We start from the raw sequence: 27,870 nt of genomic DNA, 5'->3' as shown, positions 1-27,870 counted from the left end.
AAGTATCACGGGAGACATCTGTAAGCAGCCCACAGAGGGGAACCTGGAGGAATGACAAAGAGCGTGTATTCCTGGTGCCTGCGGCAGTGTCAGTGAGAACTTCCAGGATGCCTTCATCCCCCTAAGAAGAACTTAGAGGGTGTGAACAGTCTGCGTGAGTGGTGCCTTTTCTTGGTGATGGGCAAGAGGGAGGGAAGTGAGAGAATCTGGTCAAAGATCCTGGGGGTAGACAGAAGACAAGCCAAGTTGTATCTGTTCCTTCATCATATAGGAATGTATGGTGAGAAAACCTGTTGAGGCCAGAGCAATGTTTATGCTCAAGCCATCTCTCTCAATGGCTGCTCACTGCTTTTCTCTGTCTTATCATCCATTGGATAAAAGATTCTTCTTGAGAGAGGAGTTTAGAGAGACTATGGTCTGATTTATCACATCAGGGCATGGCTGTTGAAATAGACTGTTTTCTGGGAAAAGGGAAACCAAAGTTCCTCTTTTGTGAACATCAAAGGCTTCTGTAATGGTCCCTGAGAGAGACAGTAGGGTTCTTTGGGTGTTTCGGGAGGCCATTTCTTAGAAGTCCTGTGAGCCACTTAGCTATAATCTTTTTTACCTTGTGGGTTTCATTTTTGTCTTACTCCAGCTATTTTCAGGACCCCCTCAGTGTCATACTGTACTCTGGAAAAGATGGACTTCTCTCTGCTAAGAGACCTCTTTCTGATCCTGCTTTTCCAAATGTGCATGTGGGGCACAGGTGAGAATATTTTATATTTTCTATACCTGGATTCTCTTACCCTCTGAGTAGAATCATTAAACCACTCTGCTGTGTCTCCTATAGACCTAGGTTAATTCCAAAACTTTTACTTTGATACATTAATGCATTTGCCCATACACAAGGGCAGATAAATCACTATTATTTTAAAGGTAAGGACCAGGTAGAATTTCTTTTCTGTTGCCTTCTAATTCATTCAGATCTCAATTTTTGGTGGAATGCATTTCTGACACCCACTATCTGCCAAAACTCTAGCTTCATGATTTTCTAGCACTCCTTCATCTTTCTTCATTGAATTTACTACCATTGCAATTTAAAAATCATCTGTTTAATATGCAATTTCTCGTTGACTGTGAGCTCCACAAGGGTGAAAATCTTCCTTGTTTTGTTCACTGCCATCTTTAGCCTGAATATGTGTGACGAATTATTGCTGTGTTAATGAGAGAGAGAATGCCCATGGGTCTCTGGGACCTGTGATGATGCTGTGCTCTAAAAGGCACAGGCAGGGTATTGCAATATTCTTTTCACTTGTGACTCCATTCCACAGAGTCCTTTTCGGTGACTGGCCCCTCGGAACCCATCGTGGCCATGCTGGGTGCAGACACGGTGCTGCCCTGCCATGTGTACCCAGCCATGAATGCGGAGGATATGGAGATCCGGTGGTTTCGCAACCAGTTCTCAGAGGCTGTGCTTGTGTATCAGGATGGAAAGGAGCAGGTGGGAGAACAACTAGTAGATTTCAAAGGCAGAGCCGAGTTGGTGAAAGACTACATCACTGAGGGAAGAGTAGCTGTGAGAATCCACGGCCTCCGGGTCTCAGATGATGGAATGTACAAGTGCTTTTTTAAAAAAGGAACTGACTTCGAAGAAGCCGTTTTGGAGCTAAAGGTGATAGGTGAGTAATTATTGAAAAATACAGATCACTGTAAGGGAAATGTAACTGTTCTACTTTTGATTTGGGGAGGAGGATGGTGAATAAGAGGCAACAAGTAAGTATCCTTGGATGTGTCAACATCCTAGGCACTGAATTTAACCTCAAATCCTCTTAATCTGTTTATGCATTTATTGTGATGTACTTTAAAAACAAATGATTTCCATAAATATCTATCATAAAAATAGATCATTTATTTCCCTCTATGTCTCTCCTCACATATTTTGAGGTAAAGCACCATAATTAGCAAAATGTACCATTACTTTCACAGATGAGAATCCCAGTTGGCTACTGTGATGGACAGAGGCTTAACTGGAAGTGTTAGTGGTCCAGTCCCGAATGCACTGTTTGGAGGAAATGGGGGTTTGACAGAGTAGAATGAGATGCTGCTTAGTTTTGTTTGTTTTTTAATTTCATATACATGGACTCTTTTATGTCTGCTTTTTTGTGGTTGTTTTGTTTTTTGTTCACCATTATGTTTGAGATTTTCCTATGTAGCTCATTGAATGTAGTTTTAGTAGTTCATGTCTATCCTTTTTTGGTTTGTTTTGCTTTTTACATTTAGATCTCACATCTGTAGAAACATATTTTTGGTATAAAATTTCATGATAAGTTCAAAATACTTTTTTGTAATGTATCTATTCACTTATCTCCCTACCAATAGTGAACAGTGTAGAAAATCTCCACCAAATGTACAGTACATTGCTTCCCATAAACTTTGTATGGTTAACTAGAGTAAGTCTAAATTATCTACCTGGTTATAATGATTTATCTGTCTATTTCTTTGGTATTTCCATTTCTAAATCTTTATACTCTCTGCCAAGACAAACATATTGTTTTTCTAGTTGTAAAGTTTTTCTCATTCTTTGAATATGTTAGGTTTACCTTAAATTAATACTCTCATTTAATACTACTTGTCAAACTGTCTATACACTCATTTTATCCTCTTCTTTGTGTATAACTTTAGTGGAAAAGTCTAATCCATTACGTCTTGAAGGAAAAAGTAACAAACTCTCCTGAGTCATGTTACTGTGATTTCACTTTAATACCCTCCCGAAAGAGGTCAAAGCTTTCATAGTTACAGAAATAACCTCATGCAAATGACAGTTTTTTTCAGTACCTTTCCTGTTAGTTTCTTGACTTCTGGGTATGAAGACAAGTCCAATCTCTTAGAAGCAGTTTGTTGAATAGGACTGAGCCAGACATGGTAGAGCCATACTTTATGATATCAAGTTTTATAAAGACAAATAATACATAGTCTTAGAAGTCAGAACAGTCATCATTCTCAAAGACATGGAGGATTCATCTAGTATTCTAGTAGTGTTATATTTAACAAGGGTGTTGGTTATGTGAATCTACTAGTACACCCAGCCCATGAAGAATTGAAGAAGAGGAGGAGGAGTGGAAGGAAAAGAAAGGAGTGAGAATGGAAAAGTTAAAACATTTTGACTCTTTCATGGACTCACTTTGCCTTGTTAACTTCATCTTTTAGGTAAGCTTTACTCAGAGGAAGAAAGAAAATTTGGGAAAGGAAATTATTTAAGGAAGTGACTATAAGAAGTCTCAATTTAAGCAATGGATGAAATAGACATGGGATATACATATAGTAATTTTTTTCTGAAAGAATTTAACATCGACAGATTTTACTCTGCTCCTTCCCTATTATCCTTCTATGGCCAATTGCAGATATGCTTGTGTAGAGGAGATATGACAGACATTGGTATAAGATCCAATGAATCAGCTTCAATGCTCTTTTACATTTTGAACTTCAGATAACCATTGATCTCATGGGAAAAGAAATATTTCTCTATCCACTGAGAAATATGGTGCTTTGTCCATCTTTCTCCACTGGTGTAGCTGTGAAATATGAGGGACATCTAGACAAAAACTCTCCAAGTCTCAGATGAATGGCTTTCCTCTCCAGGTCTAGGTTCTGGTCCTCGTGTTTTCTTGGTGGGTCCAGAAGATGGAGGAATAAGGTTGAAGTGCACAGGCAAGGGATGGTTTCCTCAGCCTGAAGTACAATGGGAAGATGTGAAGGGAGAGAAGATCCCATCTGTCTCTGAGGATGAGACACAAGATGATGATGGCTTGTTTCAGATTGAGGCATCCCTCATTGTGAGAGACAGCTCAAAGACACAAGTGTCCTGTTCCATGAAGAACCCCTTCTTTGGACAAGAGCAAGTGGAAACCATTTTTATCCCAGGTCCGTGCTGCTCATTTGGGAGATAGGAGAGGAGTAAGGAAGGGATACGGGCTTCCCTGATGGTTCAGTGGGTAAAAAAATCGGGAAGATTCCTGGAGGGAGGAAATGACAGTCCACTCCAGTATTCTTGCCTGAGAAATCCTATGGACAGAGGAGCCTGGAGGCTCTAGACCGTAGAGTTGCAAAGAGTCAGACATGACTGAATGTCTAAACACACTCACACACACAAGGAAGGGATATTTAGCACATGGGATGGGATAGGCTTGCTTGGTGTATATTTTTAATCAGGTTTTGGGGATCCTGTGTCAGAATCCTTCTTCCCTAGGCCTTCTCCTTGGAAGGCAGCATTTGCTGTGACTTCGGTGATACTTGGGATTTCGGTTGGTGCTATTGTGTATTTGGCCTGGAAAGAACGACGGGGAAAGAAGAAACTATCAAAAGTCAAGGAAGAAAAGGAGAAAGAAAGAAAAGCTAAAGGTAAAACTGGGCATCAGACTTGGTGGGGATATGTGACTTTATGGATTTTTTAACATGGCTGTGCAAGTGGATGGCATCTTTGGGGAATGCAGAGATAGGTGTATGAATGAGTTAGAGCCCCAAGACCTCCAACAAAACAAGGAGCTCAAGAACTTCCTGAGGAAAAAAATATTATAATTGAGTCCATTGGAGAGGGAAAAATCACTGGTATAGACATAGAACTAATGTTTTTAATGGTCATAATGATAATTCTCAAAGGATTTTTTTTTAATTCTAGATATATGGAAGTAGCATTTAGAATCTAGGCTTAGTAACATAGTCTATTTTCTGTTAAACCCATTTTTTTTTTCCTTTTTAGAATCACTTGAGAAAGAGCTTGGTAAGTTTTCTATTTTCACTGCTCTAAAATAGGAGATAGAATCCTTACTGTATGCTGTATGTCTGGCATCTCACAGACTATTATTCCTTTTCAGCCAGAAGGAAAGCATTATATCAGCAAGGTGAGTTATACTGTTGGCTGTTATAGTTGGGGAAACCCTCTCATCAGCCCTTTTCTTCTGGTTGCCTTCTATTTACCTTGTTAGTGAGAGAGGGACCTGCTACCCTACACAGGATAAAATGGTCAAACATGATATCCAACACTGGACCAATAACAGCAGTTTTTTAAACACATATATTCTCACATATATATTCACATCCTGGGAGAGAAAGACACCATGTGCCATGCCAGAGCACGTGGAGGTTGCACTTGAGAGCGGAACAAATAGAGCAAGGTCTGTGGGAGGCAGGTTTTGTAGTAACAAGAGGATGAGGTGATCCTGTTTCTGTGGAAGTATGCAATTGGCTTGTTTAATTAATTGTGCAGGCTGAACAGGGAGGCAAAATTCATTAGGTTGAAAATCAGGTGGGGTTCAGCTGTTTTGGCCAACAGGGAAATTAGCTGAGATGGGAGACTTTCCTGATGGCTAGAGGGCCTATCTAGTGAGAGCAGGTTGTCATTCATTGTTTAGTTGCTAAGTTGTGTCTGCCTCTTTGTGATCCTGTGGACTGTAGCCAGCCAGGCTCCTCTGTCCACGGGATTTCCCAGACAAGAATGCTGGAGTTGGTTGCTATTTCCTTCTCCAGAGGATCTTTCTGATCCAGGGATCGAATCTGGGTCTCCTGCATTGCAGGCAGATTCTTTACCATCTGAGCTGGAGCAGAACTCACAGTTAGGCATTTGGAACCCTGTGAAGCTCAAGGGTATCAAGGCAGCACACAAAATTGTAGGCTTTCCAATATATTCTCAAAACTTAAGCCTACCTTTTCTTTCTCCCCAACCAAAAAAATGAACCTGTATATTTTATCATAGATGTGGAATGTGAAAAATGTGAGAAATAAAACTGGGATGTAAGAGAAGATAAGTACATCAGAATTGTCATTGAGATCATAAACACAGATATACTGCACCATAGTAAACCCTCAGATTTTCACTTTCTGAAGTGACGTTCCTGTAAATGGGAGAATCTAATGCCTTTGTTTTATTTCAGACTGGAGAAAAGCTGAGTTATATGCTGGTGAGTAACTGATACTGTCTTGGGGCTTCAGGTACTTTGGGATTTTGTGGGGCATTTTCAGAGCATTTTTCAGATAGGAGCTATCCTCGGGAGATTTTACTTTGAATCTAGGAGTCCAAAAAAATACAAGGGGATAAAGGGAGAAGCTTCTCATTAGTTCAGAGGACATGCACTTGGCATATTCTTCCATCTGATATTTTTTCCTTTTTAGACTGGAGGAAGGAACAGTTCAAAGCAGGTGAGTTACTTTACTATTATCTGTCTCACTTAATCTCTTCTATACAATTGAGATAATATTTGTATAAACTCCCAACAATACTTAACTGGTTATTCATTTCATGGCTTTCACTTCAATCTAATGCAGAAATGTTACCAGATTTCTTACCGTCCTGACATCATTCATTCATTCAGCATTAAATTATACAGCTATTTATTTAGTGCCTAGTAAATAAAGTGAATTTGGTCTCTGACTTTATGGGAAAGTGCGCGTACAAACTGTGATGCATTATGAAGGAATAAGAGATTGCCATGAAAGAAAAATGGTAGATTAAAGGAATTCCCTTGAGGCATTTATGTTTAGTCTGAGACTTAAGTGCTACTGTAGATCTATTCATGTGAAAGAGAGTAGTTCAGTCAGAAGGAAGTCTGCTGTGTACTCGTCTGAGACAGTGCAAGTGGAAAATGGGCCCTGACCATCTTAGAATCTTCCCCAAATCACAACTCTCTATTTCTACTGCTTGCCATTCACTCTGAATATCCCCGTATCCACAAACATTGCCTAGTTAATTTAATCCTCCAAAAATTAAAATATATTGTAATCATTCACATACACATTCTTATGAGAAAAATTTTAATTATTGAAGATGTTTGGTTTGACCAGAAGCAGATTCATTACTACTAGTATTAACACTATTGCTACTATTACTATCGTGTTACTTTAATAACCATCAGAAGCTAAAATTTACCAAGTGTTCATCATGGACAAAATATAGTACTAAGTTATCTGCATATTATCTCACTGTCTTCTCACAGTAGTTCTGTGCTGAGGCATCATACTTATGTACACCTTCATGAGATTAAAGTGGGGCCAAAAGAAGCAAAGTAACTTCAAGATTGCCAATACTAAAAACAGAGTAATTATCAAATTCAGATCTTTCTGACCACAGAAACTGGGATTCCAACCATTAAAAGTATAAGAAGAGTGTAAGATAAGTACTATAGATGGCTTAGTTATTACCTAATCTCCCAGAAAAATAACCCCAAAGAAACTTAAATGAAAGTGAGTACATTGTGATTGGAAATAAGACATGTCTTAATTATTAAGAGCAAGCAGTAAAGCAACTGGCGTTAGCAGGAGGTTAGACAAGGCCCAACTTGAAATACGTGACCCTGGGGATTTTCAGATGAGACAGACTTCTTGGTTAAGTGTTCTCAGCCTGTCTGGAACACATGGTTACCCAAGGTCCTATCCATTCCTGGCCTTCTATGATCTACACATCACATGTCTCCTGTGAATGAACATAGGATAGAACATATGTTGTTTTACCTAATCTTCCATTTTTCTCCATTCTCCTTTTCCCATAATTCGCATCTTTCCTAAAGCCAACCAGTCGCCATTGTGGAATGACCTTTATTTTCCCCTCCTTACCTGCAGTGGCTTTCACTCTGGATCCGAAAACAGCTCATCCCAACCTTGTCTTATCTGAGAACAAGCAACACATTTCTGTAAAAAATAATGTTTCCCAGAATGGTGATGCCTCAACACGCGAAGAGCGAAGCGTTTCTGAAACCATCTTCAGTGTTCTGGGCGAGAAGTCCCTCACCAAGGAGAGACAATACTGGGAGGTAGAAGTAAATGTGGGGACAGAAGCTGGATCTGCAACTCGATGCGCTCTGGGTGTTTGCTCAGAGACAGCAAAGAGAGAGGGCTGGTTTGTAGAAAGTCCAGAGAAGAATTTCTGGGTTTTGGTACACGAGGAAGGAAAAGTCATAGTTCCCAGCTCCCAGAAAAACTCTCTGTCACTTAGGCAGCAGCCCCACAAGATAGGAGTTTTCCTGGACTGGGAAGCTGGGAACGTGTCCTTTTATAACATGGCTGATGGGTCCCACATCTATTCTTTTACTGGCATTGCCTTCTGTGGGAACCTTTGTCCTTATTTTAGCCTTCGGGGTACTGGCACATCTTTGACCATCTGCTCAACTTCAGATCACCTTGAGAATTGTCCTGATTCTTCTCCAAAGACCTCTCTAACTCATTTAAGTAGCTGTGATACAAGTGTCCCCCAAGAAGCTAACTCTCTATTATAAGAAGTGAATGTCAGCACCTCCGCTGCCTCTGCTCAGGCTTCTTACAGGTATGTTGTCCAAGAAAGCTGTCCTTCTTGAAGAGTTGGTCATTCTCATTAGGTATAAACTACCCCCCTTTCAAAGAGAGATAGAGGGAGAAAGAGAAATGGGCAGCTAAAAATGTCTGGGGGAATTTCCTCTAGTGTTATCTTTGGGGAAGTACTCGATGTGGGCAGCAATGATTTGTCACAAGGAAACTCCAAGTAAACACATGGGCCTTTCTTCAGTTCTGGTATTTATTATGTTTTGAAGTAAAGATGTTTAAAGCTACATTTAAAGTGAAAATCTCTGTTGTCACTATTTTTGTTATCGAATATAGAGGAGGGTTGTTGTTGCTCTTTAGTTGTTAAGTCGTGTCCAGCTCTTTTGCCACCACAGGGACTGCAGCCAAAGAGACTCCTCTGCCATGGAATTTCCCAGGCAAGAATACTGGAGTGGGTTGCCATTCCCTTCTCCAGGGGATCTTTCTGACCCAGGGGTCAAAGTGATGACTCCTGCATCTTCTGCATTGGCAAGCAAATTCTTGACCACTGAGCCACCTGGGAAGCCCTGGTGTGATGACGGGAGTGATGTTTAAAGGGAAGGGTACCAGTTGAATATTACTTTTGGAGATACACACAGAAATCTCCTCAAGTCTTTTATAGGTTATTGGCTCAGCTTGTCCTTTCTTCAGGCATTAGTGTCCATCAGCTCCTAAAGTTGGACTCTCCCAAGGTGTGGAGAAGACTGATAAATAGCTGTAAAACCATTTCAACAGGAGACCAAGCCTTCTGGGAAGGAAGAGCCCCTCTTCCCTTTTTTTAAACAAGTTCTTACTGATCAGCAATTTCAAAATTATATGTGAATAAAAAAGAAATGAATGTTGCAATTTATATTTTCAGAGGAAAAAAAAATTGTTAAAGGAATGAAGAAACATCCTCGGCCTTCATGAAGAAAAAGTTATTGTTAATACTGGCTTTTTTTTTCCCTTTCTGACCCAGTTCTTCCTACTTTTGAGGGTTTTCCCTTTGCCTTTAATGAGTCTAAGCCTTCTCCAGCTGTTTATTACAAAGTTTACTTCTATAAGAATATAAAATACGAGCTTCTCCTATCGAATGAAATTTCTCTTTCTGAGAGTAGAAGAGATCAACTTAGATCCCTTAAATTTTTCTGCCCTTAGAGCAGATCTTTAAGTGGCAAGTCCCTTTAACAGTCTCTCTTGGAAGGTACACCTCCATAGCAAAATTTCCCTAGCACATAGCCACTAAGAAGCAGTCAGTATTTGAATCTAAGAAGAATAAATCCAGAGCCCAGAATATTAACTTTACTTACAAAAAAGAAGGGCTTACATAACAAGCAAGACAGAGGCTAAGGAAAGGTGGGGAATATATTAATAGGAATAATCAAATGGATGTGGTGGATGAAGATATGTGGGGGTAGCAACAGAATGAGTACAAATATATTGAAAGTGTGGTATGGAACAGGAAGGACAATGGGTTTAGTTTGGGATATTTTACTGTTGTCATACGCACACACACACACACGTGTGTGTGTGTGTGTGTGTGCTAAGTCACTTTAGTCATGTCTGACTCTGCGACACTATGGACTGTAGCCTGTCAGGCTCCTGTGTCCATGGGATTCTCCAGGCAAGAATACTGGAGTGGGTTTTCATGCCCTCCTCCAGGGGATCTTCCCCACCCAGGGATTGAACCCGTATCTTCTGTGGCTCCTACATTACAGGCAGATTCTTTCACCTCTGAGTTACCAGGAAAGCCTATGTGTGTGTGTGAGTGTGTGTATGTATGTATGTATATATATATCACACAAAAACAAACCCTAGACTTTAACTGAAAGTATTGTATCGATTTCGGTTCATACGTTATAACATATGCACCACACCAATGTAAGTTGTTGATAACAGAGGAAACTAAAGGGTGAGAGGGGAGGGATATGGGATACTCTGGATCTTCCACTCAATTTTGCTGTAAAGCTGGGGGAAAAAAGCTGTTAAAAAATAAAATCTTTTAATGAAAAAAAGGGGAAATGAAGTACTGGAATATTTGACAACGTGGATGAACTTTGAAAACATTACACTAAGTAAAAAAAAAAAAAGAAAGAAATACAGACACACAAAAAGTCTATGCACAGTATTTTATGGTTCCATTTATGTGAAATACCCAGTATAGGCAAATTTATAGAAACAAGGTAGACTAGAGGCTGGAGGGAGGGGAAAATGTGTATGATTGCTTAATGGCGATGGGGTTTCCTTTTGGATCAAAATATTCTGGAACTGAATACTAATGATGTTGCACCTATTGTGAATGGAAAAAATACCAATGTCTTGGACACTTTATTCTTTTCCTTAAACAAAACTTTAATGGTTAGGAAAATTAAATACACTTTGATTACATTCCTTCCTAATTTTAATTGAATTCAAATTTGAGACAACATTTCAGCAATTATGTATCTTTCTCATCTTAGTAATAGCATCTTTCCTGTTTTGCATTCTGCCATTGAGATTTCTCTCTTCAAAAGACTGTAAAATCAGAATCTGAATAAAGCCCTGAAAACTGTGGTTTTTGGTTCCCTTTTAGTTAAGACAACAACAAGAATTAGACACTCTAAAATGACTAAAATGATTAATTTTATGTGTAAGTGTGAAAATACTTGTGAAAGAATAATATTATATATTACAATATTACAGTACATAACTTCAAATATAAATTTGAGTTTAAATACAGAAAAAAAAAATACCATGATCCAAAAGAGAAAATTCCAGAATGTCACAGATGAATAATCTTCAAAAGACAGTGAAAACCGTGATGTCTGCCTTCTTAGAAAGCAGCAGTCTGTCATTCGCAGGTGTTCCTCATTCTCACCTCAGAAGATTTTAAGACTTTTTCCAAATCTTAATTTTTTCACATTCCTTCTTCTCCTATGTGTGGCTTCTCTTTTTTAATTCACCGTGATTTAAAATATTTTTTATTTCCATTGCATTTTATTCCTTGTTTTGTACATATTACTTCTGTTTATTTTATAAGTATTAATTTTAAATTGTGTGCTTTTGCACTCTAAAACTAAAATTGACATTTTCATATACATGACACGTAACACATTTTCCTCTTGGACTAGTATTTCTGAAAAATTTCCTCACTCCACACTACCAATTAACTTTCTGAAAAAGTGTGATGCAGAAATTACACACTTTATGGCATTTTCAAGATTATATCTTAGTGATCAGATTTTTCTCCTTACATTTAGCTGTATTTTCTCTTCCTTATTTTAACTGTATCTTTTTGTTTTCTCAGTCCCATTGGGATAATTGTTACCTTTCTAGGGATGCAAATCAGATACTTGATTGTTCCCTGCACTTCCTCCTCTAGGCTAAGTTGCATTTTCCTTTGGATTTTCTTTTCTAAAGGTCTTTTGTTATCAGATATCAGATTGTGATCGGCAGGCAGGATATTAGAGAGCTTGGGATATGACAGTTCACAGAAAGTATAAGTCTCCAGGTCAGATATGACACCAGAGTAAGGTTGAATCCTCTTGATTAGGTAAGTGAGTGAATGTGTGAGTCCCCTTCTAGTAGTTGGTGAAAAGAGAAAAGAACTGGGACTTAGAATATAACCCTGGGTCCCAGAATCCAGAGTAATTGTTTTCCTTGGAGGTGTTGCTGAGACTCCTTTGGGTGCAGGAAAGATGTCAGAAGAACTTACACTAGGAGATCAAAGAAAGAAGAGGGTGCAGAATTTCGATAAGAAGATTGGGGGAAAGTATAGATAGGGCTTCCCAGGTGGCACAGTGCTAAAATTTACAGCTGAGCACTCATGCACCTTAAACAGGGCACTTGTTCAAGTTCTAAAAGGAAAGGCCTCCAGAGGTGTAGTCAAGGGAGATTCTAACTTACCCTAGAAATATCTTCAGGCAGTGGAGGCTTAGAGGAGAGGAAATGGCCCAGTACTCATTTCCATAGCAAGCCATTGCCCGAACACATTCTCAGATAATACAGAGATGACTTCTTCAGGACGCTGTCCTTGGCAACACTCAAGGCCTATTCTGTCCTATCCCTAACCTCTGCCTCTCAGTACCACCCTCCTGAGACGAGTCCCTCCTGTCCCAGCTTGCGAAGGAGGCTGTCAAATTGTTGCAGGACATCTGGCTGCGTGACTGTCTGTGGGCCGCAAGCTTGTTTCCCTCAGAAAGGATTCGTTCTGGGTGAGCTGTTTTTGAATCCAATGTCTCATTCACTGCAGAGAAAGAAAATCCATTCTGATAATAACCAACATAGGAATATTTTAAAATACTAATTTCATGAGATTAACATCCAAACAGGGAAAAAAAGGTACGATGACTTAAGAAATTTAAAGTGGAAGAACTTTCTAGGGCTCACAAAATCACCAGTATATGAGAAGCCCTTCCTTCAGAGCAAGGAAAACCAATAAGTAAATCACCGTATTTTAATGATCTCAGTGAAATCAGTTCATGCCGACAAAATCCAGTTAAGTCTCAGCATCAGAACAAGGATGTCTATGCCACTTTTTCTTCTGCCTCTCCCTCCACTAGATCACCTGGGAATGTGCACTGGGAGGTTAAATTATTATCTTTTATTCCTTTTGCTTCTCTTATTACTGTAAATTGATCTCGTTCAACACTGATCCTCAATTACACGCATGTAAGCCATGGACTCTCATGTTTCCTTAATTACTAAATATCCGCTGGACGCCTCTGTGCTTCAGTGTCTGCTGAAAAGGCTCCCACTGCAAAGCCTGCTGCACGCTGTTTCTGTTCTCCTAACTCACCTTTTCTGCAGCTCTTCCTCCAGATCAAGCCTACAACTCCAAGAGGAAGAAGCAATCCCCAAATCAGCAGGATCTTCCATGAACAAATCATCCCAGACTCTGAAATGGAAGCCCCAGAACCACATTAAATCCTGACCCTGGGAGAATTTCAGGATCATTCTTTTCATCTGAGCAGCTCCCAGGCTGCAGAGGAGGATGAGAATTGGTCCTGTCAAGAAGAAAGTTGGTCTGCTGCTCCCTGCTCTGCAGAAGCCGAGGAGAGACTAGAGGTTCATGCTAGCTTTCCAATTAGCTCCTCTCAGGAACACACACATTTCTCCCCCTTCTCTTTTCCAACTCCATCATCACCACAATCACTGGAATAACAAGAGTGGCAAAAAGATAAATGTACTGAACCTGCAGCCATGAAAATGGTGCTATGGAAAATTAATTTCTAATCTGGAAGAAAACCTGTCAGGAGGGACAGAGGGAAGTGATGTCAATGTTTTTGCATCGGAAGAAAAGAGATTGTAGATACAGTGATGATAGAGTCAATTCTTGGAATTTAGTAGCTGATGATGCAACCACATAACCTTATGGCTTTAGTGGGGGATTTCAGGGAGAAGCTCAAAAGAGTAGAATCTCTAGATGTCTTGGAGACCAGCTTTGCAAGAGATAGCAATAGACTACATCAGAAAAGAAAAAAAAAATAGAAAAGCAGTAAAATGAGTAAGTCTCGGTTGGTCTTCGTATTTAATTCACAAAGCTGAGAGGAGCACATGGAATCACTAACCTGGAGTAGAAAAAGTTGTGTTTTTCTCCTCACCGAGAAGGGGGTTGCTGATGGAGCAGGTCACATTCACAACAGAGCTGTTTGTGACCAATAGAAATGCCTCCACTTGGAATAGCCCCTGGTTGCCTTGAGTCAGGTCCTGGGAAAATGATGGTATTGTGTTCCCTTCCACGTCCCTCCATTGCACATGGGGCTGTGGGAACCAGCCTTCTGAAGCACACATTAGCTTTACTTCTCCATCCTTCAGTCCCTCCATGGAGATCTGAGGGGAAGAACCCAGACCTGGGAATAAAGATCAAAGAAGGCAACTGAGAGTCTCTGCAAGTGATTACATAGTCAGTGATTTCACTATGAGGGGAGAGAGGGGTTCAGAGACTTGGAGCAGAAAACGAAGCTTATGGGGGTAAGAGAAGTTTATATGCCACTTAGGAATGAGACTAGCTTGAGCCTTTGTCTCCTTTTGTTTGCATATTTTTATGTTTTGTATTCCTAAAATCATTCTGGGACAGATTAAGGGATGCAATAAATTTCAAATCCAATTTTTATTCTTCTACACCCCAAAAATTAACTCTGATGAGGTCATGAATCAACATGGTCAGAAAGATGGATAGGAGAATATTCTCAAAGAATAAAATCTGATAAATATATGTTTCCAATGGCAGAAAATGATGGGGTTCACTAAACTTGTTAACGTGTGCTCCCATGGATGTTTTCTAAACATATTTATTAATTTGAGTACACCACCCTTGGGAGAAACAGATTATCTGTGAGTTAGGCGATGTCCTTAATGGCAGTTGCCAACCTTAGAAAAACCAGTTTTCACCCACAAACATAGACGGAGGGAAATCACCATGCGGGGAGTGATTTTGTCCCTCCTCCATCCCTGCCAATACTGTCAATATTTTTATTTTTTTTCTTATATGGTGGATCTGTTGGGTTGGCCAAAAAGTTCATTGGGTTTTTCTGTTAAGACATGATGGAAAAACTCGAACGAACTTTTTCGCCAACCCAACAGTTTAACCTTCAAATTACCATGTTTCCTAATAACTATATCTTTCCCAATATTTTAGTAACACACTGAAATAATGAGTTCTGTGTCATTATGGAGTAAGAATCTCACATTTCACTAGAGGTATGGCCACTTTATGGAGACCCTGGGAAGGATACAAATTCTACACACAAAGAATTAGGTCTGGTCCATTTGAGTTCGTGGACGTTATGTATTTATGACAGCTCCCGCTCGTGGGAGAATTTACTATACATTTGATGAATGAATGCACATTAAGAAAATTTCCAGTGCCAGAGAAATTTTCCAGGACCCAGCAAGTTAAAAGCAGTAGGAACAGACATTGAATTCAGAACATCTGTCTAGAATCCTTACCTATGATCTTCAGATCCAAATCGGCCTCCTGGTAGACCCCGTCTTTTTCAAAAAGGCACTGGTACTTCCCATCATCTGAAGTCCTGGCATCATTTATCTGCAGGGTCAGCCTCCCCTCACTCATAGCATCACTCAGCAGCGCAGTCCTCCCCCGATACTCTGCCATCTGCTCTCCAGCCACATGGGCCCCATCCATATAGACGTAAACAGCAGGATGACGGTGGGATCGGACCCATCGCACCTCCATGCTCTGCGCGTCAGTCTTTGGGGCCAGGGAACAGGTTAACTGTATGTCTTCTCCCACTCTAACAAGGATGGGCTGGGAAGGTCCAATCACTTTTAAGGAAGCTGTTAAATACAGCAGACAAAACACAAAGGAAGATTCAAACCGGAGCAAATAGTGTGATCCACAAGAACATCTCAGGTAGTGTTAAGGACACAGGGGCATCCCAGAGGGGCCTGAGGTTCAAAGTTATCCTTTACAGAGGTGGAGATTTGGTCGTATCAGGATAGAGGTTGCCCCTGTGCAAGGCAGAACCATCCCATGGTTCCATCTGAAGATGGAATTAATTAATTAATTATCATTAATTAAACCCACACCTGCAGCCCTTTCCTATAATCTTATTCAGTTTATAGACCCATAAGAAAATAATTTGCAATTAAAATCAAGTTAACATTTTATCATTTCAAATTTGCATGACCTTAAACTACTTCTTAATCTGGGTATGTCTCAGCTTCTTATAGTACAAGACAAATATGTCACTATCAAAATAAAAAGGTTTGACTGGAGCTAAACCATCCCTGATAGCTCAGTTGGTAAAGAATCCTCCTGCAGTGCAGGAGACCCTGGTTCAATTCCTGGGTTAGGAAGATCCCCTGGAGAAGGGATAGGCTACCCACTCCAGTATTCTTGGACATCCCTTGTGGCTCAGCTGGTAAAGAATTCACCTGCAATTTGGGAGACCTGGGTTTGATCCCTGGGTTGGGAAGATCCGCTGGAGAAAGGAACGGCTACCCACTCCAGTATTCTGGCCTAGAGAATTCCATGGACTGTATAGTCTATGGGATCGCAAAGAGTCAGACATGACTGAGCGACTCACTTTCAAACAAAATAATCCATATAAAAAGGATTACAATGATGCCAATGCAGTGTGAGTGAGGCAAGAGATTCAAGACCTGAGGTTATTGGAGCCAATCTCATTATAGACCTTGATAATGGGAAGGAAATGAAAATGAGGTGGCTTTTTAGTAATGAAATATGAAGAACCCCCCCAGCTTGTTTTATAATACCTTATAAGAGATCCAGTCATCATATTTCAGTGCCCCAAGGTCCTACATATGTGGAGCTCTAAACATACACTAGTCAGTGTTCTCGGGTGATCTTGAAAAATGTTATAATGATCTTATAATGTTGTTTTTGCCTAGAATTTTGCCCAGTATTCTTGCCTGGAAAATCCCACGGACAGAAGAGCCTGGTGGGCCACAGTCCATGGGGCTGCAAAAAGTTGGACACTACTTAGCAACTAAACAACAAAATGATAATTTATAATAAAAATCCAGGCATAATGTTGCAACTTGTTTGGGTGAAGAATCAATGATCAAAGGCAAAATGTCCTCATTATGTATTTCAAAGGTAATCTTCTAAGTACTTCTCTAGAAACATAATTCTAACTTTCAGATTATTCTGTTCTATCCTTGATAAAATTTGTCTTCCTGTTATTTCCAGCATGTTGTTTGCTTTGTTTTGCAATTTTACCTAAAACATATTATTTCTATTTTATATGTACCTGTTAAAATCTAAACACAAAAGTAGGAGTCAGGAAAAATAGAGCTAGGAGTTAATTTGCTGCTATTTCTCCATCCATGTGTCTTAGAAATAAAGCAGACTATTTCCTCATCTCTGTTATCTATATGAGGTTTTTTTTTTTCTCCTATCCATGAGTTGTGGTACATATCAAGCCTCAAACTAGATTGTCCTACCAGAGATTGGTAATTAAGAGCTAAAACTGATTATTTCCCAACTGCAAAATGATGATTAATCTATTCACCTTTTAAATTATTGGAGGAAAAAAAAAATAATTCCCCAAAATCATTTAGCATCATGCTGGGCATGTGATTATCATTTCAAAAAATTAGTTATTATTTTTACAACCAATAACATTTGCCAGAGTAGGAAGTAGGATTTCAGTTTCAGGACTTCTGTAGAAATCTTGGTTTGCCAGCAGCCCCTGAGCTCTAAGTCACAAGCTCTAACAACACAGTGGCAGCTTTGAACTCCCTGATCTCCTCTCTATTACCAGCTCATCCTCAAGGCTCCTGAGGGCAGAGCCAAGGGAAATTCTGGTCTTTTCAGCTTATTTATCTTTGGTCTCAGAAGGTTTTCACCACTTAGAAACAACAGGAGATCAGACTGTACTTTGTGTGCTGGGTCTCCAAGGAGAGTGTCATTTTGATTCAAATAACTCAGAGGAATGAGAGGATCTTCCTAAGGGACAGAGATGTGGGTCAGCCTGCCCAACACTGGCTTGGTTTTCTGAGCTGTAACTGACAAGCTCTGCCAGCCAAGCTTTCTGTCTGCCCCAGGAGGAAAGGGATTTGAGCTGGAAGGTAAGGCTTATCAGGGCACAGTCTAGGGAGTTATCTTATCTCCTCAGTCTATGGAGTTACCTTTGACTGTCCCAAGGCCCTTCTCTTTATCTTTATGGCCCAAAGGTGTACAAAGTATCACACTAGACTCTGGCAGAGTTTGGGGTGTGCTCTCCACCTTAATTTTCCTTGAAAACTCCTGTATGGGCTGAAAAGTGTGCTTAAACTCACCTAACGTGCACACAGGCACCCACACATACATTCACACATATTCCTGTAGCAGGTGACTTATGCAGCAGGGTATCGATGGAAGGAGAAAATGAGCAACTAGGTAGCAGACTGGTTTTTATAGGCTCAGAGAAGAGGTCACAGAAAGGAGGAAAGAGGGGAAGATACAAGGCATCAAAGGAGAAACTGAAAGAGGCTCAAAAATCAGTTGGTTATTGTTAAATCACTTATCTTAGGTACCATAAAATAATACCTATAGTCCGACTAGTAAGTAAAGAAAAAGAGGAAAATGACCACCCTGAGCACAGGGTCCCAGGCTGCATCTAGGAAAGTCACAGCTTCCTCCCAACAGTGATGAGATCAGGCCCACTGGGGTCAAGAGCAGGTGCAGAAACCATAGCAGGGCAAGAGGGTGCAGGCGGTGGGTGGGTGAGGACCTCCAGTTATCACGGCAGCATGGCTTACTCACACCAGAAACTCACACCAGCTGTCCCGTGCCGTCCCCTACACACTCCCTCTCCTCCCGCCCAGTGGGGCAGAGCTTCCATCTGCGCCCATTTTAGGTATCCATCTGGGGCTCACGGGGGTCCCCACAGACACAGAAAGTGGCAGGTTATGCAGTGTAAAGGTGCCTGCGTGAGACTGCACTTTACTGGTCCCTCCGGCACTAAGGTGAGACTTGGGAAGATCACGCCCCAGTTTCTCATCTGGGTCACCAGGTGTCGCCTTCCCTGTGTGTGCTTTGTCCAGGGAGCATCGCCTTCCTCAGGGGTGGAGGGAGGGAAGAGGCTCATGAACACTCGTACACACCAACCATCTCTGCTTACCCAGTTCTGTTTGGAGTTTTTCTGGAAAAAAAAAAAAGAGAATAACATATCAAGGAATTTGTTCTAAGAGAAAGGAGGGAAACTATTTCCTCCCCCTTCCAAAAAATACAAGGTCTACATTTTCTTGAAACAGTTGATTCATAAGAAAGAAATAAGATGTAGAAAAATAATTACTTTTTTTTCACCTGGTGGTCCAGCTATTTTTCCCTTTCTCTGCACAACAAGAATGTTCTTAATTTTACCACCCCATGATTCTGCTTGTTTCTGCTTATCTTTAACGTATTTTATTTTATTGAAACAATAATATTCTTTTTATAAATGCAGGCCCCTTGGGATGCAGAGCAGGTACAGAATAGCAGGGTGAGAGGGTGCAGCTGGTGGGTGGGGCCAGTTATCACGATGGCACTGCTTCCTCACACTAGAAACTCACACTAGCTGTCCTGTGCCTTCCCCTAGACACTCCCTCTCCTTTCCATATATATGAAGAGCATATTTTTGTACCTTTGTAATATGTGGACAAAGACAATTATCACCCATAATTACAAACTGAGAGGTATATTAATATATGCTTTGCAATTATATATATATATATATATTTTACTCCTTTTAACAGCAGCATATACCATTTAACTTTTTCCCTACAACCATTTATGTAAATAGCTATGTACTTACATCTTTATATCTAAATGTAGAGGGTGTGCCAAAAGTCTCAGTGCAATTTTAAGTTACTTGACGCCGATAATCTTTAAATGATTGGAAATGTCTATTTATAGATAGATAGATATAATCTTTATCATTTAAATGGTCCATCAGGAGCTATTTTCAACCATTAAAATTATTTGAAATACTGTTTTTCATAAATGTTATAATGTATAGCAACATAAGACACTTAACACTCCACTGTTGTATTGGGTTCCTGGCTGCTATTTTTGCTGCTATTTATAAATGAGGCTATAAAAAAGATGCATTACTATGTAAATAGTTGTCTCCATCTCTGATTATCTTCAGATGATAAGTTCCTAAATGTAACTGGCAAAAATACATTTCAGTTGAACGAATAGTTGTATTTCCTTCACAGTGTAACACATACTTGTGAGAAAAGAAAATTAATAAAGAAGAAAAGGCAGAATCCAAAAATAAATGGAATGCCATTAACAATATAGCTATATAGTGTATGTATATCTTCAGCCATAAATGTTTTATAGTTTTTAATGCATATTTGTGCTTCCCTGATGGCTCAGATGGTAAAGAATCCACCTGCAATGCAAGAGACTCGGGGTCAGGAAGAGCTCCTGGAGAAGGAAAATGGCAACCCACTCCAGTATTCTTGTCTGGAGAATTCCATGGACAGAGGAGCTTGGCGGGCCACAGTCCATGGGGTAGCAAAGAGTCAGACATGACTGAGCAACTAACACACACACACACAATGCATATTACTAAATATTAGATATTCTTCTTGATTAAAAAATATTAGGTGCTACAGAACTGTCCCTTCAACCTTTCCTACTAATGGGAGCATCTTGGTCCTAGAGGTAGAGCACTGACCTGGGATGGAGACGTCTGAGCCCTTCTCCTCGGCGAGTGAGGGGTTGTGGATGAAGCAGGACACAGTCTCTGTAGAGGCATCCCTGACCACAAGAGTGCTTTCTACATAGAACAAGCCATCTTCATCTTGGAAGTTATGATGAGAGAAAGCCAGCAACTTTTCTCCCTTGATGTCTTGCCAGGAAACCTGAGGTTCTGGGAACCAGCCTTTTGCAGTGCACACAAGCTGGAGTCCGCTTTCCACAGATCCGCCCATGTGGATGTAAGGGTCAGACCCCAGACCTGCGGTAGAAAGACACAGCCCTGAGTCCCGGAGCCCAGGGAGGCACAAATCACAGAGCTGGGAATCCGGTGACCTTGCTCATAGGGAGAGAGTAGGAGTTCAAGGCTCTGGGGAGCAAAAGGTGGCCCCAAGTCCTCCTCCCATTTACACTGGAGCTCACATACACTTTATACCTTAGTCTAGATCTTTAAATTCTGGCATATGAACACTATTTTCATTCAGACTCAGACAGGAAAATAAGAGTTACATAATGACGTTTTGCTTCTGTCTCTAGCCCTGCACACTAAGATTTGTTACAATGTACTCATGAACTCCCTTGTGCTACAGACTTTGCCTTTTTCATCTGAATATTATTGTGTCAGGCACTTGGACATGTTGGATGATATCTTGACTCCAATTTAAATAGAATATGTACTGTAAAGTGAGATCTCTTCTCCAGAGAGAATATTCTTTCCATTCCTTTTGTTGGTGGTTGTGACCTGGGGGAGAAAATAGATAACCCGGGGTATGCAAAATGGGAAGTCTCATGAGCACTTTCTGTATCTAAGTATTTCATTCCATGGGAAATGTTTTTGAGAATCCTAGTTTTATATAATCATGAAATTCTTTCTCTATTCAACACAACTCTCAAACCCAAAAAAGGGGATTCTATTTTCCATAGATGACAATTTTGTCTCTACCACTTGTTGAGAACAGAGACCGATTTTCTTCACCCAGAGCCTTAGAAAATGCGTGGCTTCTTTTCAGATGTCCCTGAAAGTGAAATGCCTTAGTATGGGCCCTCCCCACTCCATATCTCAGACGTTTATGGATTCTTTTCATCCATCTTAAGTCAACTTGAACTTAATAACAGTAATAATCACACATAGGTGTTGAGAAAAAGAAGGTGTTGGAGATCAACCTCGTAGGGGAGCAAAGAAGAGAGCAGCATCAGCTAGAGAGGTTAAATTCTCCTTAGAACAATTTTCATGATAAGGTAAATGGATTTGCCTAATTTTTTCTTCTGGGCTTCCCTGGCAGCTCAGTGATAAAGGTAAATCTGCCTGCCAACACAGGAGATATGGGTTCAATCCCTAGGTTGGGAAGATCCTCTGGAGAAGGAGATGGCAACCCACTCCAGTATTCTTGTCTAGGAAATCCCATGGACAGAGGAGCCTGGCAGGCTACAGTCTATGGGGTCACAAAAGAGTCAGACACGACTTAGTGACTAAATGACAACAGCAATTTTCTCTTTAGCACATGAAGTAGTTACTCCTGCCAGGGAACCATATGATCGATTACTTTCAGATATTTGTTTTTCCACAGAGCGATCCTTTCTTCAGTGCGATTTCTTTCTTCCAACACTTTCCTAACACAAAAGCATCATGCAGGTCCTTGCCACTCACAATGGGTATGTCCCCAAATCATCTGTGAGCCCCAAATTCACTGAACACTAGTATCCATAGTTTCCATAAACGTGCAATATGCTTAACCTCTGCAGTCTCATCATTAGCTTTTTAACTGAAGGCGGCCTTACTCAAACAGTGAGTTCACATCTCAGTGACTGTGTATTTGAGGCTGAGTAGAGAACAGAGAATCTCATGGACAGAGGAGCCTGGTGGGCTGTAGTCCATGAGGTCGCAAAGAGTCGGGCACGACTGAGCAATTAACAGTAACTAACTTAACACTTAGAGGACAGAGATGCTGGGCTTGTCAGCTAGACTCGCTCACACAGCAGCTGACTTGCCTTTGCACACTAAGCCGTATGGCATGAATTCTTGCCTCAGCAGAATTGCTAATGACTATGTGTCATCAATTTTAAATAATCCTCAAGAATAGCCAAAACTGTGTAAGTTAAACTTGGGGAAATTGTTTATAAGTGAGCTTACTTTAAAGCCTACAGAACCACTTGCCTCCAAATGAATCAGAAGACTGGACATCAGCAATTGCCTCCATGATTAAAAGAGAATTGTTCAACTGGAAATGAGCTTAATGCAAGTTAATATACTTCCCCTTCTGAGAGCCTATGTCTTTCCCCAGATACTCACTGGCTACTTGGAGCAGCAGGCTTGTTTCTGCAAGGTAATTGTCGTCTTTGAAACGGCACCAGTACTGCCCATGATCGGATGGCCGGAGGCTGTGAATCTTCAGAGTCACGCTTCCCTCAGTGATGCTGTCTTCTATCCACTCAACTCGGCCTCTGTACTCCTCCATCTGTATCTCCGTTACCTCATCTCCATCCCGATACAAAAACACAGGAGTGCCGGGCTCTGAGCGGTACCACCTCACCTCCATGTGCATTGCGGTCCTCTTGGGAAGGAGCTGACAGGTGAGGAGGGCATCTTCCCCCACCATGGCCAGGATAGGATGGGCAGAACCCACCACTCTAAAGTCATCTACAAAAGAGTGACACAGAGGAATCGGGAAATGCCACCTGGAGGAGCAGTACGATTGCTTTGGGATGTCTACTCTATCAAAACAGGGGCACCTGGAGGAAGGAAGGTTTTATCTGCAATGTTTTAAAGAAACTCAACATTATGATACATACGTTTGGTGGTTACAGAGATAATCTTGTGTACTGAAAATAGCAGGTAGCTCAAAAACCTGAGGACACGTGCTGAATCTGTCACTTACCAGCTGTGTGGTTTGGAGAGAAATCCATTATTCTCAAGAAACTGATTTGCAATCTCAATTTCTTCACCTTTAAGATTTTAAAACTACCATCTCTGCACTGATTTTATTCTCAAATAAGTTAAAGTGTAAACTGATTTTCTAATTGAAAACTTTATTAGTTAGTGGTTTATTTTATATTTTACAGTGATTTATTTTATAGTTAGTAATTTCACAGAGGATGAGACAGTTGGATGGTATCACTGACTCAATGGACATGAGTTTGAGCAAATTCAGGGAGATAGTGGAGGACAGGGAAGCCTGGCGTATTGCAGTTCATGGGGATGAAAAGAGTCAGACATGACTTAGCAACTGAACAACAACAGTTTCACTTTAATGACTGACATTGTAATCACTTTTCCTAAATTTTAGGTAATAGATTTATTCAATAGATTTTTCAGCTTTTCAGAATTGTTCTTGTCTTGTCCTGTGTGGATCACAATAAACTGTGGAAAATTCTGAAAGAGATGGGAATACCAGACCACCTGACCTGCCTCTTGAGAAACCTGTACGCAGGTCAGGAAGCAACAGTTAGAACTGGACATGGAACAACAGACTGGTTCCAAACAGGAAAAGGAGCATATTGTCACCCTGCTTATTTAACTTATATGTAGAGTACATCGTGAGAAATGCCGGGCTGGATGAAGCACAAGCTGGAATCAAGATTGCCGGGAGAAATATCAATAAGCTCAGATATGCAGATGATACTACCCTTATGGCAGACAGTAAAGAAGAACTAAAGATTTTCTTGATGAAAGTGCAAGAGGAGAGTGAAAAAGTTGGCTTAAAGCTCAACATTCAGAAAACTAAGATCATGGCATCCGGTTCCATCACTTCATGGCAAATAGATGGGGAAACAGTGGAAACAGTGGCTGACTTTATTTTGGGGGGCTCTAAAATTACTGCTGATGGTGATTGCAGCCATGAAATTAAAAGACGCTTACTCCTTGGAAGGAAAGTTATGGCCAACCTAGACAGCATATTAAAAAGCAGAGACATTACTTTGCCAACAAAGGTCCATTTAGTCAAGGCTATTGTTTTTCCGGTAGTTATGTATGGATGTGAGAGTTGGACTATTAAGAAAGCTGAGCGCCGAAGAATTGATGCTTTTGAACTGTGGTGTTGGAGAAGACTCTTGAGAGTCCCTTGGACTGCAAGGAGATCCAACCAGTCCATCCTAAAAGAAATCAGTCCTGGGTGTTCATTGGAAGAACTGATGTTGAAGCTGAAACTCCAATATTTTGGTCACCTGATGCAAAGGGCTGACTCATTGGAAAAGACCCTGATGCTGGGAAAGATTGAGGGCAGGAGGAGAAGGGGATGACAGAGGATGAGATGGTTGGATGGCATCACCGACTCAAAGGACGTGAGTTTGGGTTGTTTTGTTTTTCTCTGAAATATTCCAATTACTAGGGCTGTGTAAAATGCAGCTTTTGCAAGCATGTTTTTTGTGGGTTAAGGGTAGTGATTAGTATAAAGAGTTTGAGCCTTCCAATAAAATTTTAAGTCATGTTTGACCTCTTGTTATCTACAAATTGAAGAGATGTTTCATAATTCTGTATGTTCCTATGCTTCTTAATTTCATATGTCATGTATATTATGTTTTTTTCTCATCCTAAAATTTTCCAGGGCCAGATGCACTTTCTCTGTGCAGATCCAAACCTCGTAAGAAGGAACTTCATCTTGTTTAGTTGTTGCTCAGCATCAAGCTGATGGTGCTCACTATGGAACATAGGTGGATATCTGCTGGTATTCTTTGTTGATGAAATCTGAACATAACACTAGAACTGAAGTCGTGCCATCTGGGTGAATTTTACGGCTTAGGAAAGTGCATCACTAGAGAGGAGGGCAGCCTCACCACATCATACAGCTCCTGGCAGCCTCTGTCTGGACCCTGTGATTTCTGATGTCCTGTGCCATGCTTTTTTCCCACCTTGCCATCCTGCATTTTACTGGGGGCTCTGATGCTACTCACTGACCTTGAATTTTCACAATCCCTTTTTAAGGTAAAATATTTCGACCAAGAAAATTCAGCTACTGAGATTTCCAAACCCATTTCTTGAAAGTCTCCTTCAAGCTTATTTCCATGTATTTTTACGCTGTTTAATCGGTAAGAAGCAGCCCCTTTTCTTGCCCTGAAAGAGCTATCCTGAATAGAAGCAGGAGAATGAATGATTCACCATGTTTCAGGTGCTGATTCAATGTTCTTCATGTACAGCTTCATTTAATCTTAAAGCCCATGTGAGCCTATGAGATACAGTTAGATTGTTATTCTTATCTTAAGGATGAGAAAACTAAGGCAGAAGGTATTCAAGTAACTTTCCAAACATAACACAGCTGGAGGAGAAGGAGGTCTTTGTGGCACACAAGAGCTCTGACCCCTGGATCCCCACTCTTAATATTACACTAGCTCTTTTGAATTTGGAAGTCGGCATCCAGACTGGACCTCTGAGACACTGGAATATATGGTAAAGGGAAGAAGAGCATCCTACCTGATTGCTTCATGCTGAGAAGTATAAAGAAGAAGGAGGCAAACACACCAGACAGGCTGTATCCAGGAAGCTCCACCATCCTCCCTGGGGTAAACACAAGAGAAAATACAACTGTACCTAAATGTGGCTGTAATACACAAGCGCTTCTGTGGTTTCCAGCAGTTATGGAGACGTAACAGGGAACCAACATCAACATCTTCCACAATCAAATGATGAAATGGGCTTGGCTCCCTTTCTCTGCATTTATCAATCATTTCCAAACTCTTACTTACACTGTTGTACTTTATGCTATTTTGGGCACTGAAGGTAGAATTCTGATTGAAATGAAAAGATCTTTGGGGCTAAAGGGACAATGATGCTTTGATTAAAAAAAGTCTCCTAGGTCCATCTATTCTGAGCATGCAGAATTAAGGAGCAGTATTCAATTACTTTTTCTCACCCCTCCCCTTTCAGTCTGTCCTGCAAAGTCCTTCATCTCTACAGTCTCCTGGATGTAAAGGAAAGAGCGAGAAGGCCTCATAACCAGGAAGCCATCACCAGGAGAATACCGGGACAAGGGGATGCCTTGGAAAGTAAACAAAATAATAGTGGAAATGGTGATACAGAAGAAGATGACCAAGGAAATGACCTTGAATAACCTTTCAGTATCATCTTTCTGTATCATCTTGAAGAAATGAATAGAGATGAATAAATGAAAAAGCCTAATTGGTAGAGATGGGCAAACTCAACATGCCTCTTGTAACCAACAACATAAAAATAACTTCCACACAGTTAAAATATTTTAAAACTACCAAGATTAAAATGCTAGATTTAGTTTTGGAAAATGAAACAGTCAGGGTGAAAGGTATCTAAGATTTAGTCTATCAGCTGTGTTAAGAATCTTATGGAAAGAAAAACTTTGCACCAAATATAAGAACTTGCACAAGAGCAATAAGTTATTGCTTCTCTCCCCCCGTAAACTAACGCCAATATGATTTTATAGAGCAGGAGGAAAAATCAACACTCATCTGAAATGGAGATGATGAACCAAATGCTTCAGGAGGTTATTTTTACTGTATTGTGACTGTTTACTTTCTAAAGTGATGCACTGTTGATGTTTGTTGTTGCTTAGTCGCTAAGTTGTGTCCAACTCTTTTGTGACCCCCATGGACTATAGCCTTCTGGGCTCCTCTGTCCATGAGATTTTTCCAGGCAAGAATACTGGAGTGGGTTGCCATTTCCTTCTCCAGAAGATCTTCCCAACCCAGGGACCGGAACCTGTGTCTTCTGCATCTCCTCCATTGCTGGCAGATTCTTTATCCCTGAACCACCAGGGAAGCCCCTTTCATCTAAAATATCTCAAGAAAATGTGATACAACCCCAGTCACAAAACCACAATACCTGAAAGCGTGGTCAAATATTTATGGAAAATGAGGCTGAGGGGTAGAAGACAGCGTGGAAGAGTAGTAGTTTGCCGCTTGAAAAGGATCAGTCACGTCCCCTCAGATGGAAGGAAATTACCATCTTGACTTCATAACTCCTCCTGGGAAAAGCAGAAACATGTTGTTCCAGCAAGTAAAAGCTAAGAAAACCTGCAAAATCCATGCCAAGTACCATCACTCACTGAGGCAAATTAAGAAAGACCCACACTTGCTACAAATCAGTTTGTAAGTTTATGTTCCTTTAGACTCTTTATGTGATGAAAGCAGAGAGAAAACTGGCAAAAGTACTCTAGGAAAAAAAGCTGTCCAAACCAGGGAAGCTTTTGAAGAAAGTTGTGAAATGCATGTTAACCTTCAATGACGCTCAGAAAGAGATTAGTGAGATAGTATAAACAGGGAGAATAAATGCCTTAAACCAGGGTTTTCAGTGGGGAGGGAGGAGAGTTTGCCCTTGGAAGGCATTTGACAATGTCTGCAGACATTTTTGGTTGTCACACCTATGGGGAGGGAGACGTATAATGAGTACTAGCCACCATTGCTGCTAAGCATCCTACAATGCACACGAAAGCCACTACAGCAAAGAATCACCCGGTCCCAAATGTCAATGAAAAAAACGTGAAAGTGAA

The 27,870-nt window shown here is 40.6% G+C and overlaps 2 protein-coding genes across 2 annotated transcripts; one reads left to right on the top strand and one right to left on the bottom strand.

Moving 5' to 3' along the window:
* Positions 1 to 643: 643 nt before the first annotated feature.
* Positions 644 to 8,561, top strand: LOC145516493 (butyrophilin subfamily 1 member A1-like). The gene is made up of 9 exons (XM_081517725.1): positions 644 to 748; positions 1,314 to 1,661; positions 3,622 to 3,903; positions 4,213 to 4,380; positions 4,739 to 4,759; positions 4,854 to 4,880; positions 5,910 to 5,936; positions 6,148 to 6,174; positions 7,591 to 8,561. Exons 1-9 carry the CDS (start codon positions 682 to 684, stop codon positions 8,241 to 8,243), a joined length of 1,620 nt encoding a protein of 539 aa, XP_081373851.1. The 5' UTR covers positions 644 to 681; the 3' UTR covers positions 8,244 to 8,561.
* A 2,609-nt stretch (positions 8,562 to 11,170) lies between these two features.
* BTNL2 (butyrophilin like 2) lies at positions 11,171 to 25,902 on the bottom strand. The gene is made up of 9 exons (XM_081517409.1): positions 25,824 to 25,902; positions 22,710 to 23,057; positions 20,400 to 20,681; positions 18,855 to 18,875; positions 15,214 to 15,561; positions 13,833 to 14,114; positions 13,061 to 13,159; positions 11,916 to 11,972; positions 11,171 to 11,175 (listed from the first exon to the last, which is right to left on the bottom strand). The coding sequence occupies exons 1-9, from the start codon at positions 25,900 to 25,902 to the stop codon at positions 11,171 to 11,173; spliced, it is 1,521 nt and encodes a 506-aa protein (XP_081373535.1).
* Positions 25,903 to 27,870: the final 1,968 nt, after the last annotated feature.

This window comes from Giraffa tippelskirchi, chromosome 8 (genome assembly GCF_054371585.1).
Source record: "Giraffa tippelskirchi isolate mGirTip1 chromosome 8, T2T-mGirTip1v1.2.pri, whole genome shotgun sequence".
Lineage (NCBI taxonomy): Eukaryota > Metazoa > Chordata > Mammalia > Artiodactyla > Giraffidae > Giraffa > Giraffa tippelskirchi.
Note: the sequence above shows the minus strand (reverse complement) of the source record. Positions and strands in the feature narration are given on the sequence as shown.